This window comes from Galeopterus variegatus, unplaced genomic scaffold, assembly GCF_000696425.1.
Source record: "Galeopterus variegatus unplaced genomic scaffold, G_variegatus-3.0.2 Scaffold3648, whole genome shotgun sequence".
Lineage (NCBI taxonomy): Eukaryota > Metazoa > Chordata > Mammalia > Dermoptera > Cynocephalidae > Galeopterus > Galeopterus variegatus.
This window is the reverse complement of record NW_007729759.1, coordinates 69,026-87,085: the sequence shown is the minus strand read 5'-3', so window position 1 is coordinate 87,085 and position 18,060 is coordinate 69,026. Positions and strand designations below refer to the sequence as shown.

General features: G+C 37.9%; 2 protein-coding genes across 2 annotated transcripts in view; both read right to left on the bottom strand.

Annotated features, from left to right (window-relative positions):
* XRN1 (5'-3' exoribonuclease 1) overlaps positions 1-5,447 on the bottom strand; it is a 137,081-nt gene extending 131,634 nt beyond the window's left edge. The window contains exon 1 of the mRNA XM_008585628.1: positions 4,693-5,447. Within this exon, the coding sequence (XP_008583850.1) occupies positions 4,693-4,767 (75 nt within the window). The 5' untranslated portion in view covers positions 4,768-5,447. The remainder of the gene's footprint in view (positions 1-4,692) is intronic.
* A 1,031-nt stretch (positions 5,448-6,478) lies between these two features.
* LOC103601244 (serine/threonine-protein kinase ATR) overlaps positions 6,479-18,060 on the bottom strand; it is a gene marked incomplete at its 5' end in the record, with an annotated part of 79,908 nt that continues 68,326 nt past the window's right edge. Inside the window, 6 exons of the mRNA XM_008585627.1 lie at positions 6,479-6,915; positions 7,661-7,766; positions 11,691-11,842; positions 13,111-13,264; positions 13,381-13,537; positions 17,824-17,974. Coding sequence (XP_008583849.1) covers positions 6,742-6,915; positions 7,661-7,766; positions 11,691-11,842; positions 13,111-13,264; positions 13,381-13,537; positions 17,824-17,974 — 894 coding nt within the window. The remainder of the gene's footprint in view (positions 6,916-7,660; positions 7,767-11,690; positions 11,843-13,110; positions 13,265-13,380; positions 13,538-17,823; positions 17,975-18,060) is intronic.

The window sequence follows — 18,060 nt, the reverse complement described above, 5'->3', positions numbered from 1 at the left end:
GTACATATAGTAATACAGTGAATACAGTAAAAAATAAGATAAGCTCCCTACACAACAGCAAACACCTTAAAATGGAAATGACAGCTTGTGTTTCTCATATTTGAATGTTTAGGTTTTCATAACCAAGAAGCATTTTTAACATAATGTTTAGAAGACTAGTTTCAAAAGTGTAGGCTTAGCACAACGATGTGAATGCACTTAACACTACTGAACTGTACACTTAAAAATGGTTAAGAGAATAAAATTCTGTTATACATATCTTTTACCACAATTTTTAAAAAAGTGCAGGCTGAAGAACATGTATTATCAATAGTAACATCACTCCCAAGGGAGCCAAAATTGTGTGTGTGTGTGTGTGTGTGTGAGTGTGTGTGTGTAGGGGGGTTTAACACAATAAAACGCCACAGTACATAAACTGATATACAATATGTTTGTGGCATTAAAATTCCATGGAGTTGGGGGAGTAATTAGGAAAAAACAAGTCTAAAGAGCTTTTAGAGGAGGATCAATAACTAAACAAAACAAAAACTGCTCTAGAGCAATTTTGCTTTGTTTCAAATTCAGCTCCAACAGTTACTTCACTGGCTATATAATCATTCTGGGTTATTCAATCTTTTTGTGACTTGATTTTTTCAGCTACAAAATGGAGAAAATAATAATAGGATTTCTATAATTAAATAAGAATGCATATAAAGCACTTAAAACAGTATCAGGTACATGGCAAGTGCCTTACAAATCATAGCTATTTTAATGGCATGGTTCTGGATTATAATTATGAAGAGAACTTCACATGCTCCAAGACTTTATAATCTTAGTTGTATGACCTTTGTTTTGTAAAGTCAGATCAAGAATATGTGTTCACCTTCTCTCCTTTCCCAAAACCCTATAACAAAAAAGGATTTTACACGTATATGTCTCTCTTCTCCACAGGAAAAAAGCCGGAGAATGGAAGGTATCAGCCAACCACTGATTTCTAGAAGGAAGTACATGGGTTTGAATTGATGGATAAAATAAGATAGCCTGGAACAAACCCAGAATACTCCATCAGAAGTTGAAACTGTTGTACCTGATCTCAGATCCTTATAAGTTGTTAGCTCCAAGCTCTGAAGATATGTAAAGGATGAGTTGGTGCTGGAGTAGAAATGATTATTATTTGAAAAAAAAGTCCCTGGAATTGTCCTTCTCTTTCTTCTCCATTGATGGTGCTAATTGACTCTAAAACAAAACCAGCAACTTATCTCCAATGAAATAGAACAATCTGCTTACAAACAAAATTTCAGGATTATAAAGCTATCCTCGTTTTGTCTCTTTTTTTAGAGGCTCTAACAGAGGGGGAACACATGGGGGAAAAAAAGAGACAAAACGAGGATAGCTTTACAATCCAGTAACATTAGAAAGACACTAACAGAGGGGGAACATGTGGTTCCCAATTTGGGGACCCTAAAGTGAAGCCAGTAAGTGGTCCTTTTCTTTTTCTTTAAAGTCCAGTAATTTTACTAGACTATATCTTGGTATTGATCATCTGAATAAATATTCTCAAGTATATGGTGTATTCTTTTAATATGCAGTTTCAATTTTTTAAAAAAATTTTAGTCAAGTTTTAAAAAAATAATAGTTTTACTATTTGTTCTGCTATGTTGCTTTGGTTTTCTTTTTCAGGAACCCCTATTATTTGTCATCTTTACCTATCTTTCTCATTTATCACTTTCTCTTGAATCCCTTTTATCTTTTCTTTTTAAAAAATTTCCTCTTCTACTTTCTACTCTCCCCCACCTTTATAACATCACTTGCTCTTGCCTTGCTTCTATTTTAGCCTTCATTTCTGAAAAAAAAAATTTCCTCTTCTTTCTACTTTCTACTCCCCCCCACCTTTATAACATCACTTGCTCTTGCCTTGCTTCTATTTTAGCCTTCATTTCTGAAATGATTTTTTCTACTTATTTCTAATTTTCTCTAGGTCTGTCATCTCATGCCTGAGTTTTCATAATTGATACTGTTGTTCTTTAATGTGTTACATCATTTCCTTAGTGCCTTTTAACTCATTCTGAAATAGCAGGTTATAGTTTTGGTATGTTTTGTGTGCATGTCTTTACTGCAAGTTGTTACTTTCTGAATGGATGTTATTTTGTTCCCTTGTTTCCCTATAATAACTTTGTATGCAATTTACGTCAATGCTTTTCTCTTGCTCATTTTTATGTCAATTTCCTTCAGTGTTTAGAATGAATAGAAGGCTTTAACTTCAGAAAGCTCCCTTTTCTGCTGTTTTTGGGTAGTGTTAAAAAATAATGGTTTGCTTGCTTGTTTTCTAAGATTTCTTGACTCAAACTCTCTCTCACTTTTACCTAGACCTCTTCCTTCTCTTTTCTCATCTCTATTGTTCCTTTCATGATAAAATTTAATTCCACTCGCAGCAGTTTCTCCTTAGGGTTGGCTCTGCCCTAGAATGGCACCTTTGGTAAATCAGTTTTGAGAGTTCAGAGGAGGTAGATTGCTCCTGCCCATTTTGTCTTTCTGATGGTAGACCCTTCACTCAGTCAATATTGAAGAGAATAAAAACCCTCATTTTCAGCTACTGCTTGTTAAGTGGCCAGCACAGTCTTAGTGAATACCCGTGGGCTGTTCCAGAGTTCTGTTCTCAGATTCACTGGATGTTACCCCATTGCTTCCTTTCTCCTCTCACACAGATGCCAAAACTGATTGAATCTGGAGGTTGTTGGTAGTTTTTCCTTACCTAGTTGTATTTTGGAGCTCATAGGAATACCATGTCACATGGTTTGTTGTAATTGTTCTGTGGATTTTAAAATTTTGCTGTCTAGTTTCTCTTTCTGTTTCTATGGATTCAGAGAGACTGACAAACTGTGCTGCTGCCACCACCACCATCACTGTCTTCCCAGAACCCACTCCTTCTAATCCCTTCCCCCAGGACTAGCTTTTGAATCACTGACTTATTTGGGCACTACTATCCAGTACTGCTTGACAGAGTAGCTGATAGCCCTTTTGTCTCTTTTTAATGGAACATTTTTGAAAGACATCACCTTAATAAATCAAGTTTCATAGTTTACTTCCTGTGGAATTTTAAAATAACCCTACTCCCAGTTTCTATCTACAGTAAAACTTTCTCAAAACCTATCCTTAGTGTTATGTCATAAAATTGCCTTAAAGAGATTATTTTCGTTCCTCAGTAACAAAATTCCTCAGGATAGATAGAATCTGAGATATGTTCACCAAACCAAACTCTGTGCCAAAGAGCACAGAATAAAAATATTACTGAACTTGATAACTGTGCATTATCAAGTCAATTCTGAATAACAATCACATTATTTTTTCACTGTAGAAATAAAGTGACTGATGCATGGCAGGTAATCAAATATTTGTTGATTGAAGGATCCAGGAAAAGCCAGCTAGTTGTCTCCATTTCCACAATGTACTGGTACCTTTCTCCTTGAAAGTAAACCCCTCCCTAAATCTAACTAAACCTATGTTTCAAATATTAAAGATAAGCTACCATTTTGGAATTTTTTGTAAGCTTCTTCTCATATACTAAATCTGATTGGAATCCAGCAACAAAATAATCCTTTCCAGAAGTATAACTCTACCTTTATGCTTACGAGTATTTTTAGAAGATTAAACCATCACTTAATAGCTTGATGGTGTCCACCGGATTCCCCCCCCCCACTGTTAACACTCCCACAATACCACTTAAATCAGCTATACAAATTTCGAAATGGAGTTTTTTTGCCTGTAAAACATAAAATGGACAAGAGATCTATCAAATTCGTCAAACACTAAAGTCTCATCCAAAGTTTAGTTTACCTAATAGACGACTGCTTTCTCTTCTCTTTCCACAGTTCCAATATATAACCTACACTAAACAAATCTACACGTAAACGTGGCCCTGGGGTCATCATATACCCAATATTAGTAGTAGTATATTTATGCTGTAACAATTCGTTTGTTTCTCTCTCTCTCTCTCTCTCTCTCTCTCTCTCTCTCTCTCTCTCTCTCTCACACACACACACACACACACACACACACACACACACACACACACACGGAAGCTTCCAAATAACGCGCCGCCTCCCCCAGTGGGGTGTGTGTGTGTGTGTGTGTGTGTGTTTGGCAATAGGGGATTGGTGCTGTCCATTGGATAACAGAAGACGAAGAACAAAAGGCATTATAAATATGAACCATTAGCTACGTCAAGAAGTCCGGGCGTTGGGGGTGGGGAGGGTGCAATTCCTGATGAGGGAAAGCAAACGAGGTGAATCAGCTGAGGAGGCGCTGTCACTGTACGTGGGCCAGGCGCCTTGGGTGGGATGGGGGTGCCTAAGGGGACACGGACTCCAGCTGCGCGCGGACGCTATAAGGAAAATGACGACTTGCGCACCCCGGGGCGTGCAGCGAAGAACTCAAGAACAGCGATCCTTCCCAGGCCTGAATTCGGAGTCGCGCAAGGCCCTGGCGAGGCAGGGGCGCTGTCAGACCTGCCGTCACCGCGGCGCCTCGGCGCAGGGAAACGCAGCCCGCGGCTGTGCCTCCGCGCAGACCCTGCCGGCGTCCTCAAGCCTACTGCCCCCTCCCGCAGCTCCTCCGCGGACAAGCACAAAGTGGAGGCTGGGAAGCCCCCGTCCAGGTGGAGTGAGGGCCGCGGAGCCCCGGGCTCTCGGCCTTCGGAGCCTGTCGCTCACCCACCTGATGCTCTTTCACCACTTCGCTGAGGCAGGGATATCGCTCCGAGATCCATCGGTAAAACTTGGGGACTCCCATTTCGACCGTCAACAGTAATTCCTGTCAGGGGGAAACCGAAACCAAACGCCCCGCCGGGGCCTCAGCCGCAGCCTCCGGACGTCGCTCTGCCGATGACAACACATTTCCCGCCCTACCACAGAGAGCAGCCGCCGGCCTAGAGCGGCAGGAGAGGCCGCGTCCGCGTCCCGGGGGCGGGACTTAATCCCACCTTCCGCCGGCTTCGTCGTGCTCGCGGGGGTTGTCGGTCACGGCTCACACGAGGTTCGCAGGCCTGCGTTCGATTTGGTTCGGAGCATGCCGGGTGGTCAGCCTGAGCTTTGTAAGTGAAGTGCAAGTGGTATGAAAACCTCACGAGACTGCTGGAGAGTGCTAGACACTGAGTTTTGTCCTGGCTGCTCTGTCTCCTGTGATTGTTAGTGTGTTTCAACACAGATTTGGAAAGGTCTGCTGATTTATCTGGCTTTGTTTTGCGAGGCGGAGTTATTTTCTCTGAGGAATGTGAGGCTACTGTAGTTTCTTTTCCCGCACCGGCTAGCCGCCAAAATAAATAAAAATGAAAACGTTATTTTCCAAATTATTTGTTAAAAAATCTCCAACTACTCCCCCCTCTCCAGCCCTTAACTGTTAACATTAGGCCCTCGATAGGAAATTATATTGTGGAGGTAGAGCTGGGATCTGGAGCTCACAGATCCTTGGCCCACTCACAAACCCTTCACATGCAGGTCTGTGAGCTAGGTAACTGGCAAAAAGGTCCTTGGAGCCTTGGCTGAAGTAGGAATAGTCTTTATTTAGCACACACAACACTATGAGCTAAGCAGTCCACAGAGAAACTCAGAAACTCAACTGCTACTGGCAAGGTCCAAAGAAAAAACTGAGTAGCTATGCTCTATTTTTAGACACGAGCTCTCTGCCTGCCAGCTCTGCTTCACAAACTCAAGAACACACAATAGCAACAAACCTAAAAAGATACATTGGTGCACATGCCACTAACTCCACTCACACATAACTTGTTTACAAAGAATTAAGAACGTGCTGCACAACCCCCAACCAGACCTGAGTTGAGGGAGCCTGACCCAACCATTCTATTTTCCCCACATATATAATGTTTTAATTTTCACATTCATGCCTCTGGTTATGATTTTCCCCAGCACACTTAAGAACTGTACAAAAAACCAGAATATCAAGGGAATTCAAGTCAAATTATCTTTTAAATTGGAGAAATTTCCATTTATTTGAATGTAATAATGTAATTACTTTGTAATTATTTTCATTCATCATAAATCTTCTGCAAGAAAGTTTAGGGGAAAACCTTAAACAATTAAAATTTTTAGATTTTAAAATTTCATGGAATTTTAAGTATTGCTGTGTCTTCCATGACCACTGGATTCTGTAATTTTGTACACCTATAATATGGCAGCATCTTTAAAATTACAGAATATTTATTTAGTTCTCATATTCATGCTTCTTGGCTTATGCTTTTTCCCTATTACACTTTCAAACATACCAGAACAGTTTTATTTAGTGAACTTAATGGTGTGCTATTTATTTTTACGTCTCTCTCTTACAAGACTATCACCTGGAGAGAAAAGGAGGTAGCTCTGTGCACAAGTCTAGCACAGTGCCTTGCCCACAGTATTTATCTGATATAATTTTGTTAAAATAAATCCTTATGTTAGCTAGTACTTTCAAAAGGAAATCAATGAAAGTTGTCAAGTGAAATAAGCCTGCCTTATTTCTTGCAAATACATTTTATTGACCATAAGAACAAATAATGTTCCATTTTTAGAATACATAGTATGTATTAAAAAAGCAATTTATTTCTTAAAAACTGAACATATATTATTTTAAATACAATCAGGGAGAGAAATACCAGTTGCTCTGAGAACATAATGAAACTTATGTTGTACTTTAGAGTTGAATAGATACAACCACCGATTAATATCAAATGCATCAATTTTAAGTTGTAAACATATTCTTTGAAATAATTTCATTTCACATATATGGGGTCCAACCAAGGTACATCTGGCATAATAAGTTTTCGTCAGTAGCTTCTTGTATAAGGTAATGTACATGTCCTTCAATAGATAATGGCAATCCTGTAACTCTATTTCGGGTCTTGATTACACCTTGTAGTCTCTGCTCGATGTCAAGAACATGGGTCTTGGCCTGAAAAGAAAAAATGAAAATCATTAGGGCTAAGGATCCAATAATATGTGTGTGTTGATAACTTGGAATTACTACTTTTCTTGATATTTAGTGAATGTTAACACCATTTTACTGATTAATTACCCTCTCATAGGAGCAAATACAGAAAAATACTTTAGGACTTAAACATTTGAATGACTATTCTAATAATAGCAACAATGCTTTAATGCCTAATATTTACATTAAGTTAATACATGCAAATGTGAATTCTAAGTGAGCCACTTGGAATTCTATATATTTCTCTCTTAAGAAAGCATATCAGAATGCAAAAGTGAGAATGATGTTATGAGGAAAATAATCCCCAATCTGTTCTAATTTATTAAAAGATAATTATCTGCAAACTTGGAGACTTCCACTAATTTTAGTAAGTAGTGAATTGCAATTGTGCCATTGCTAACAGTGGCACACGGTTATCACCATATTAAAACTCAGATCTGCTGCTATGTAAGTTCAAGCAATTTGTGCTCAAGCTTTTCCCACTGTATCTCATAATTGTGAATTGTCTATGGTTAAACAAGTGTGCCTTGAACTCTGTTTTATTATATAAATGCTAATAATGTTAATATTAGCAATGACAATAAAAAAAACTTAGGCCCTGTCATAATAGAGAACTAGATTTCAAAGTAATCAATAGTAAGTTGCTGACAATACTTAGAATCAGTTCTCATTTGCAGAGATATATATTATCAGCTCATATCATACTAACCTTTTCATTGACAACTTCACCAGTTTCATTTAGTGGTGCTTTGGAATGCCCTTTCACTGGTTTACTCCACTCCACAAGAGGATCATGTATAAAAGTCTTTAAGACACTGAAGTTGAAACAAGTATTATGGTAATAATGCAGTGTTATCTTTGCAAAAATAAATCTTGCTAAAATCAACACTTAAAAATAAGCGAAGGATGAGAAACCAATGGTTATACTCTCGCAATACACATTACTACCTTTTCAGAAAGATATATGAAATTATTGTTTTGGTGTGAAGGGAAGGGAAGGGTAGGAAGAGAAGAGGCAAGATAGAGAAGAGTCAGAGGTGTTTTTGGTGAGTGGAGAAGGATGAGAAACCAATGGTTATACTCTCGCAATACACATTACTACCTTTTCAGAAAGATATATGAAATTATTGTTTTGGTGTGAAGGGATGGGAAGGGTAGGAAGAGAAGAGGCAAGATAGAGAAGAGTCAGAGGTGTTTTTGGTGAGTGGAGTAAGAAGAGGTCTGTGTGCCAACTCTCAATGTATACTGTGAACTGGTAAGTTTATTTACTGAATAAATGAATTTTATCCCCTGCCATGTCTTCAGTGTCTGTATAATACATATAGTTACCGTACAGACCTGGCCCAGAATTCTTCTGTGCTCTAGACATCTTAAACTCAAAATTTCCAAATTGAAATTCATTACCTTTTCCCAACTATTTTACCTGTATTCCCCAAATCAGTAAAAAACATCATTTGCCCGTTTATTCTAGGCAAAAATCGAGGAATCATCCTTGCCTCCTCTTCTTCTCACATCCAATTCTACCTCCCAAATATCTTTAGAATCTCTCTACTCATCCCCATCTCTACCACCACAATACCACCTGGGACACCATTTTTTCCTGGGTTACTACAGTAGTCCTCTAACTAGTTTTCTGACCGTTAGCCCAAACTGGAACCCTAATTTTTCAGCAGTGCAAGTCAGATTTTCACTTCCTCTTTTAAAAATTCCTTCTTAAAACTCCAATGACTTATGGTTGCTCTCAGGAAAAGTGCAAATGTGAAAACAGGCCTCATGTGGGCCCTTCATAATGTAGCCACTGATCATCTGTCTAGCACCATTTCTTAGCACCACCTCCTTGAAGTAAACTCTCTAGAATATAGTATTGCCATGCGTTCACTCGCCTTGATAATTCTATCACTCAAAACACTCTGTTCTCCTTTGTCTATTCAACTATATTTTTCGTTAAGGTCTCAGCTATTATTTCCAGAAATTATTTCCTTACTTCCCCAGACTAACAAAGGAGATCCTGGTAAGTGTTTTACAAGATGATATACTTCCTCTTTTAGAGAATTTGCCTTTGAATAGGTCTACCTAACCAGTGTATTCTACCATAATGTCTCATAGACAGTTTCTAAATACAGAAGATGAATAAATGAGCTTAAAAAGTCTATTTAAGATTTATCTGCTTCTGGGCCGAGCCCGTGGCGCACTCGGGAGAGTGCGGTGCTGGGAGTGCAGCAGCACTCCCGCCGCGGGGTCAGATCCTATATAGGGATGACTGGTGTGCTCACAGTGCTCACTGGCTGAGCGCCGTGCGGCCGGTCTCAAAAAAAAAAAAAAAAAAAAAAAAGATTTATCTGCTTCTTACAGCTAAAGTCACACTTAAAGGAGACAGACTGACTGCTTTACCCTTAAGATCAGGAACAAAACAAGGATGTCCACTCTTACCACATCTATTCAACATTCATCTAGCTAGGGTAATTAGGCAAAAAAAGAAACAAAAGGCATTGAGATTGGAAAGGAAGAAGTGAAACTAACTATTTGCAGATGCTCTGCTGTTGCAGAGAAAAATCTTAAGGTAGCCACAAAAGTAACTATTAAAATAAGTCACTATTAGAAATAAGTTCTGCAAGGTTGCACAATACAAGAGAAATATACAAATATCAGTTGTATTTCTATACAGTAGCAATGAATAATCCAAAAATGAAATTAAGAAAAAATTCTATTTAGACTAGAATCAAAAAGAATAAAACATGTAGAAATACTGGGCTGGCCCGGTGGCGTACTGGATAGTGCGCCGCTTGGGAAGCGTGGCGGCGCTCCCGCCCGAGGAGGAATAAAACATGTAGAAATACTATTTTGAAGAGTAAAAGATTAAAGAATTAAAGCTAAGAATTATAAAACATTGCTGAAAAAAATTAAATATGATTCAAATAAATAGAAAAATTAAATAAGATTTAAATAAATGGATCAGAAGACTTAATATTGTTAAAATGGCAATACTCCCCAAATTGATTTATAAATTCAATTCCATTCCTATCAAAATCCAAGCTGGCTTCTTGCATAAATTGAACTCACATGGAAATTCAAGGGACCCATGATAAGCAAACAATCTTGAAAAAGAAGAACAAAATTGGAGCACTCACACTTACTGATTTCAAAACTTACTACAAAGTTACAGAAATCAAGACAGTGTGTTGGTGACATAAGGTTAGACGTGGAGATCGATGGAATAGAATTGTTGACAATCAAATGACCATTTCAACAAAAATGCCAAGACATTTACATTAGAAAAATAGTCTTCTCAAAAAATGATGTTGGAGGGCCAGCCTGTGGATCACTTGGGAGAGTAAGGTGCTGATAACACCAAGGCCATGAGTTCGGATCCCTGTGTAGGGATGGTTGGTTGGCTCACTTAGGAGGGCGTGGTGCTGACAATACCAAGTCGGGGGTTAAGATCCCCTTACCAGTCATCTTTAAAAAAAAAAAAAAAAATGATGTTGGGACAACTGGATATACACATGCAAACAAATGAATATGGACCTCTACCTCACACCATATACACAAAATAACTGAAAATAGAACAAAGAGCTAAACAGAAGAGCTAAAACTATAAAACACTTAGAAGAAAAAACCCTTACAATTCAAGCATAAAAAGAGAACCCACTTAAAAACTGGCAAAGAAAAAGAAATGAAAATAACAACAAAAAAAATGGGCTGGCTGGCTAGCACAGTTGGTTAGAGTAGTGTTGTAACACCAAAGTCAAGGGGTAAGATCTCCATACCATCCAGCTGCCAAAAAACAAAAAAAGGGCAAAAGATGTGAATAGACACTTGTGCAATGAATATATACAAATGGCCAAGCATGTGAAAAGATGCTCAATATCACTGGACATTAGGGAAATGCAAATTAAAAGTACAATGAAATACTACTTCACATTCACTATGATAGGTAAAATAAAAGACAGACAATAATAGGCATCGGTAAGGATGTGGAGAAACTGGAAGCCACATACATTACTAGTGGAATTATATAGTATTACAATTGCTTTGGAAAATAATCTGAAAGTTCCTCAAAATGTTAACCTAGAGTTAACACATGACCCAGCAATTCCACTCCTAGGTATACACAAGAGAACTGAAAACATATCCACATAAAATTTGTGCACAATGTTCACAACCACACTATTCACAACAGATAAAAGTTAAAAACAATCTAAATGCCTATTAACTGATGAATGGACAAACAAAATGTAGCATATCCATACAATAGAATATAATTTGACAATAAAAATGAATAAGTACTGATACACAATAAACCTTGGAAACATTATGCTGAGTGAAAGAAGACAAAAAGGGCCACATATTATAAATTCCATTTATATGAAATAGCCACAAAAGGCCAAAGTAGATTAGTAGTTGCAAGGGGATGGCTGGGAACAGGAAAGCAGAGAGGGGAAAGGACTGGGAGTGACTGCTAGTGTGCCTATGGGATTTCTTTTTGGGGTGATGAAAATGTTTTCAAATTAGATAGTGGTAATGGTTGAACAATCTTGTGGATATAATAAAAATCACTTAGGTGTATACATACTTTAAAAGGGGTAACTTTAATGGCATATGAATTATATCTTATTGAAGCTATTAAAAAATCTACTTCAACCAATGCAAAGTGGTTTCTATACAAAGAAAACATACTTAGGGATCAATAATTACATTCAGGGTTCCTGTTAAATTATTTACAAAGTATACATGATTACCTCATTAAAGGCTCTCTCTGATCTCTCATCAACCTCATTGTAACTTCACATGCTCTTCGAAAAAGACCCTCTGTTCCCATAGGACCCATTCCATTAACCATATTATGAGTCAGGCGAAATGGTACAATTTCTGGAACTTCAAAGGTTTCTCCCTTAAAAACAATGCATTTTATTAAAAGTAACAATGTTAGAATTTTAAAGTCTTTACTTGAAGAGTTTAGTACTTCATGTCTAGACTCTTAGCAAAGAACAAAAATATCCTTAAAATATTTATATTTGTAACTACATTAGGGGCTTATACCATGAAAGTATAAGAGTCATGAAAGAGTCAAAACAAACAAACCAACCAAAAAAACCCCCCAGAAAACAAAGAGTGCCTTTGCTTTTGGGGAACTGAACCCACAATTTGATCTTAAATATGATCTAGAAGATGGATGGACTTATCTTTCAATAAATTCAGTACAAAAAATAGTATTATAGAGAAATTTTTATGCAATCAATATTTAGTCTCATATTAATTCCTTTAATATCTTTCTTAAATAATGTGAAATACAAACAAATATCCTCATATTTTTCTTTTCTTTAAGACTTTCACTTTAAAACAGGTGGGGAAAAGAAACTGCCAAACATTAGATGCTCACATCCATGAGGCAGGAAATAAAACATGTCATATAATGAAGTCAGTTTATTCTCTACTATTCTCTAACCTGCCTTTCCTCAGGGCCTTTCAACTCTCCAATTAGCTACCATAAATTCCTCTCTTGCATGATTTAATCTATACCAGCAGCTTATCTCTGATTTGTTCTCAACTGGGTCTATGGCCTTTCTTGAGTTCCTGCGACAGCACAAGGCAACCCACAGAATATGAGGTTGAAGAAAATTGTGGGCTAACCTACCAGTCTGCCCTCCAACATCATAACATTTGAAAATTATAGCAGGCCTTAAAGATGAGTCCACTTGCCTTAATTTATTCCCAGGCCCCACTCTGGACCTACAGAATAAGATTCTCCTGGGATGTTTCCTAGGTATCTGTTTTTTTTTTTTTTTTAACTCTTGGATAATTCTGATATGCTGCCAGATTTGGAAACCATCATATTAGACTACTCTGTCTCTCTGAGTCTCAGTAAAATGAACCGATCTGCCCATGTTCACATAACTAATAAGTCATTGAGTCAGAACTTGAAGCTGTGATTTTAGACTTCAAGTTCAGTGCTAGGTTTATTATATCACTCTTCTAAGTTCTCTCCCTCCTAAGTTGCTTTATTATGGAGTCCACCGATAAAAACTAGGCAACAAACTCTCAATGTGACTCAGCTTTGAGTATAACTGCTAACAATAGGTATAAATAGTAAGAAGAGCTGTTGAAGAAAGGAAATTGGGAGAAAACAGACAATTAACTAGAGGAAGTCATATCACATACCTTATTAAAAAGACAGTTGAAATCCACATGTACACATTCACCAGTCAAAGAATCAAAGAGGATGTTTTCACCATGACGGTCTCCAAGCCCCAGGATATAACCAACCATTGACATTACTGCAGTGGAACGGCAATATGCTGATCTGCTACTGTACCTAAATGAAACACAATGCCAATCAAATATCCTTACGTCATATGAGATAACATAAATCCAAAATATTAATACTAAACATTTCAACCATAACAATTTATTATATTCTTGGTAACTTACCATGATGTAGGATCAGGGAATGTTCTTAGAAACCACTCATGAAAAACAGGAGGATGCCTGGGCAGGAGAAATTCTCGGAATACTTTGAGTTTTTCAGACAAAGCCGCTGCCTTTGGTAGCATACACTGGCGAAGTTCCTTTCCCGTCATATACACTCCTGCAAGGCAGAATGATTTCCATTAATAACACAAACCAAGTAAGAAAAGAGTCAAAATGGGGGAAGTTCTGGTCAAGAAGGTGGAATGGATGGTTCCCAGCATCACTCTCTCCCACAAATCAACCAATTTACAACTATAAAAATGTAACATCAGCCACAAATCAACCAATTTACAACTATAAAAATGTAACATCAGCCAAGCTGGGGCTGCTGGAGCTCAAGGGAAGAGGAGAGACCTATGGAATTCATGAAGGCCAGAGAAACCACGATCAGCTGCTCTGAGCATTTTGGGCTACGGCCGCTTTAAGGCTCGAGCTAATGAGCGCATGGAGCAGGAGCCGGCAGAAGCTGCAGCTGTGTCCTTCAGATGGAGTTACTTGGAGGCGGCACGGGAGAAGATGGCCTTGGTGGCCCCCAGGACAGCAAGACCACTAATAGGGTTCCCATGGACCTATGCAGGACCGAGAAACCAGAACAAGTAAGAAAAGGGAGCCATTCGGAGGCCAGTGAGTCATCACAAGGGACCAGCGCAGGGCCCATCCAATGGGAAGTGTTTAAAGCATGGGCAGTGGGGGAGACAGGCCCACAGGGAGAACACTGGGGCACAGCAAGCACAGCCGATCTGCCCCCCAATCAGCGTAGGACCACTCAGAGGAGACTGGTCAGGAATGCAGAATTGCATGGAGTGCAGTTTGATGAAAAAACTCGGCCCAGATCAGTGATTCTATACAACAAAGATCCACCAGGTCTCTGGAGAGCCGAAAGTACCTATAAGGCCAACCATTAAACCCTGAGCTTCACAAAAAGCCTTCCCTAGGGAAACAGCAGCAAAGCAGCAATTTAATTCAACCACACAGTTCAAGTACAGGTTCCCATAGGAAGTTTCCTCATTTTAGAAGTAAGCAAAGGACAAAAAATTAGTTCTGGCCCAGGCACACCACCAGCGCCTCAGGGCCTGCCCAGCGACCTGGGGCATGGACAAGGGGACCAGACCCCACTCTCACAACCGGGCACACCGCGCCAGTGCCTTGGGGCTCGCCTGGAGACCTGAGGCAAGGAAACGGGACTAGACCCTCCTCCCACAACTAGGCACACCATGCCAGTGCCTTGGGGCCTGCCTGGGGACCCGTGTCATGGAGAAGGGGACCGGACTCCCCTCCCACAACCAGGCACACTGCCAGCACCAAGGAGCATGCAACAAATATCACCTACAAGTGGGTGGCCCACCACACCCACCACAATAACCATGGCTGCCGTGAAAGCGGCTAGACACCACAACCACCACACAGATGGTCTGCCAACCACTGCAGTGCATTGACACAAGGAGAGTCGCCAGCAGAGATAAAGAAAAGAAGAGGATGTCTCTCTCCACAAAGCCCATTTCAGAGTGACAGAAGAAGCATCTGCTTTATGATAATATTGGGGGACCTGATCACACCTCTCAGCATTGGACAGATCATCTAGGCAACAAATTAACAGAGTAACCATTATTCTTTCACAAGGGGAGAAGAAATCTAGTGTAATTAGAGGGGGGAGGAGGAAGGGAGTGAGAGATTGGACAAGGGCATAAAGAATAATTACAATTTGTAACAATATATATGCTAGTAATAATGATTTGATCAATATATCTCAATATTGAACCCCCAAAATATGTATAATCAATTTCGATTCAAAAAATAAAATTAAAAGAGCCAAAAATTTTTTTGTTAAGGTATAACAGTAAATGTCTACTTAGATTCAAATTGTTATTCAAAAACAAGAGTAAATGGAAAATTTTCAGTTACATATACATAAACTTACTATCTGATATTATAATAAAATAAACAAACCACATTATCTTCCCTTAATACTTATTCAAAGTGAAGCTTCTTACTAGTGAAAAAAAATTATTTTTGGTGGCTGGCTGGTGCAGAGATCCAAACCCATGATCTTGGTGTTATAAGGCTGCACTCTAACCAACTGTGCTAACCAGCCAGCCCTTTATTAATGAAAATTAATGTCAACTAAAACCAATATTGTGGAGTCAAATAACTCCAAAATATAAGACTAAGAATAAATACATTGTCAATGGTGCCCCTTGAAGTGTGAAAATGTTGTAGCCCTCGCTAAAATTATAGTGATCTCTCTGTTAATCAGGATATAGTATAGGTCCGAACTGAACCATTACTAAGAAACCCACATTGGTGGTCTGAAATGATTTATTTTATGTGAAGGCTAGCCTGTAAAAACTCATAGTATTACTGATTCTTAAACTAATCCTGTAGAATACAAATCATCTGAGGAAACAGTTGTTTTACAAACAAGCTTACGATTTGAGGTTTTCAGCCTCAAATGTTGTTCAACTGAGTTCATAAGATGGAAAATATTTTTTTTAAAAAGCCAAGAGCAATAACTAAAACTGATACAATTTTTCATCCTCATAAATAAAATAGTCAACAGCAAGTTCCTTGAAATCCAACTCAAGTGTGTTTGAGTTTCAATTCTGCAACATATTAGCCATGTGAACTTGGACGTGTTACTTAACTTCTCAGGCACTGACCATAAAATAGGGATAATTAGGCTTGTTAAACAATAATAAATAAAATATTGTATATAACATACCTAGCTCAATACCCATAATATAGTAATATATCAATATTACTTGTGGTTATGGATTGAACTATATCACTCAAAAAAACATGTTGCAGTCCTAACCCTTGGTACCTATGAATGGGACCTCATTTGGTAATAGGGTCTTTGCAGAGTTAATCAGTTTAAGATATGGCAGGCCCTTAATTCAATAATCCAATGACTACTGTCCTTATAAGAAGAGAAAACAGAGACTCAGAGACATAGGAAGAACACTATGTGATAACAGAGGCAGAGTGATGTGATACATCCACAAGCCAAGGAATACCGGAAACTAAGAGAAAGGAAAGGAACATGAGCTTTCAGAGAGATCATAGTCCTCCTGACACCCTGATTTTGAACTTCTAGCCTCCAGAACTGTGAGATAATAAATTTCTTTGTTTAAAGCCACCTAGTTTACGGTACTTTGTTATGGCACTCCTGGGAAACTAATACACTTATCTTCTACTGCAGTTGCTGCAGTCTGATAACCTGATCTATTTAATATATTGCATCACAGGCATTTAAAAAATGTTTTATTTTGAAATAATTTTAGACTTACAAAAAATTACATAAATGATACAGATAGTTCCCGTATATTATTTGCCCAGCTTTCCTTAATGTTCATATGTTTTATAACAATAGTGAAATTATTTAAGCCAGGAAATTCTTATTGCTGTATTATTAACTAACCTTCAGACTTGATTCAAATTTCACCAATTGTCCCACTTGCCCTTTTTCTGGGCCAGGATCCAATCCAGGATTCAACACTGCATTCACTTATCATGTCTCCTTAATGTCATCAAATCTGGGAAACTTCTTCGTCTTTTAGTACTTTGACATTTTTTGAGAGTTCTCACCAATTATACTTTTGTTTCTCCACTGTAAAGTTACTATATTTTTCTCATTATAATTAATAAGCATCTTATGGAAAGATACTTTGAGACTCTGCCAATAATCTCATCATATTTTGCCTATTATTTTTAGCATCCATTGATAATCACTGCTTGTAACAATTATTGCTCTGGCATTTGCTAACTGGTGATTTTCTATTCCCATCAGTCCTTCTACATCTATTCATTGCAGCTCTACTGTAAGGAAGAACTGTTCCTACTTCCCTATTTATTTATTTACTCAAGTATCCTTTTTTATCAGTATAGACTAATGTCTATTTTACTCCATGAGTTATAATCAATTACTGTTATTATTTACTTTGTTGCTCAGTCATACCAGGTTTAGACAGTGGGAACCCCTTCTTCTAATCTAACACTTCAGGTTTCGTTCTAGTATTCTCTTTCCTTTTCTTTCTTTGACAGTGAGAAAAGTAGCTCTCATTATCTGCAATATATTTACTTATTCATTAAAGACTAGTATATACATAAAGTACTTTCAGAATTGCTAACTGATACCTGTGAAAAACAAATTTTTATACACATTTTTGTAAGCTACCTCAAATCCTTTTGGGATGAAGATAGGGAAGGAATAAAAACACAAGGAGGGAAGGAAAGAAAACACACATATATAGAAACTTCTATATATAGAATCTAGAAATTTCACTATGGCTTATACTAAAAAACGTATGTTGGTATATGTTAATAACAATTATAAACATATTATATATGTTAATAGCTATTATAACCCATATTATATACTTAGATCATAAAAATTAATTTTAGTACCCTTTTCCTTATATAGTTTGGTCAGAATAGGTCTCAAGCCAGCAGTGTTGTTTACCCATTCAATAATCCCACATTCATCATTCAGTGGAATAACTGCATATGTTCGGATATGAAGTTCTCTTCTACGAGATTCTGCATCTTTTCTTAAGCACTATTAAAAAAAATACACATAAATTTAAAAAAAGAATAGAATTCAAAATTTCTAAATGTTGTATCTAATATATCTAAATATCTTAT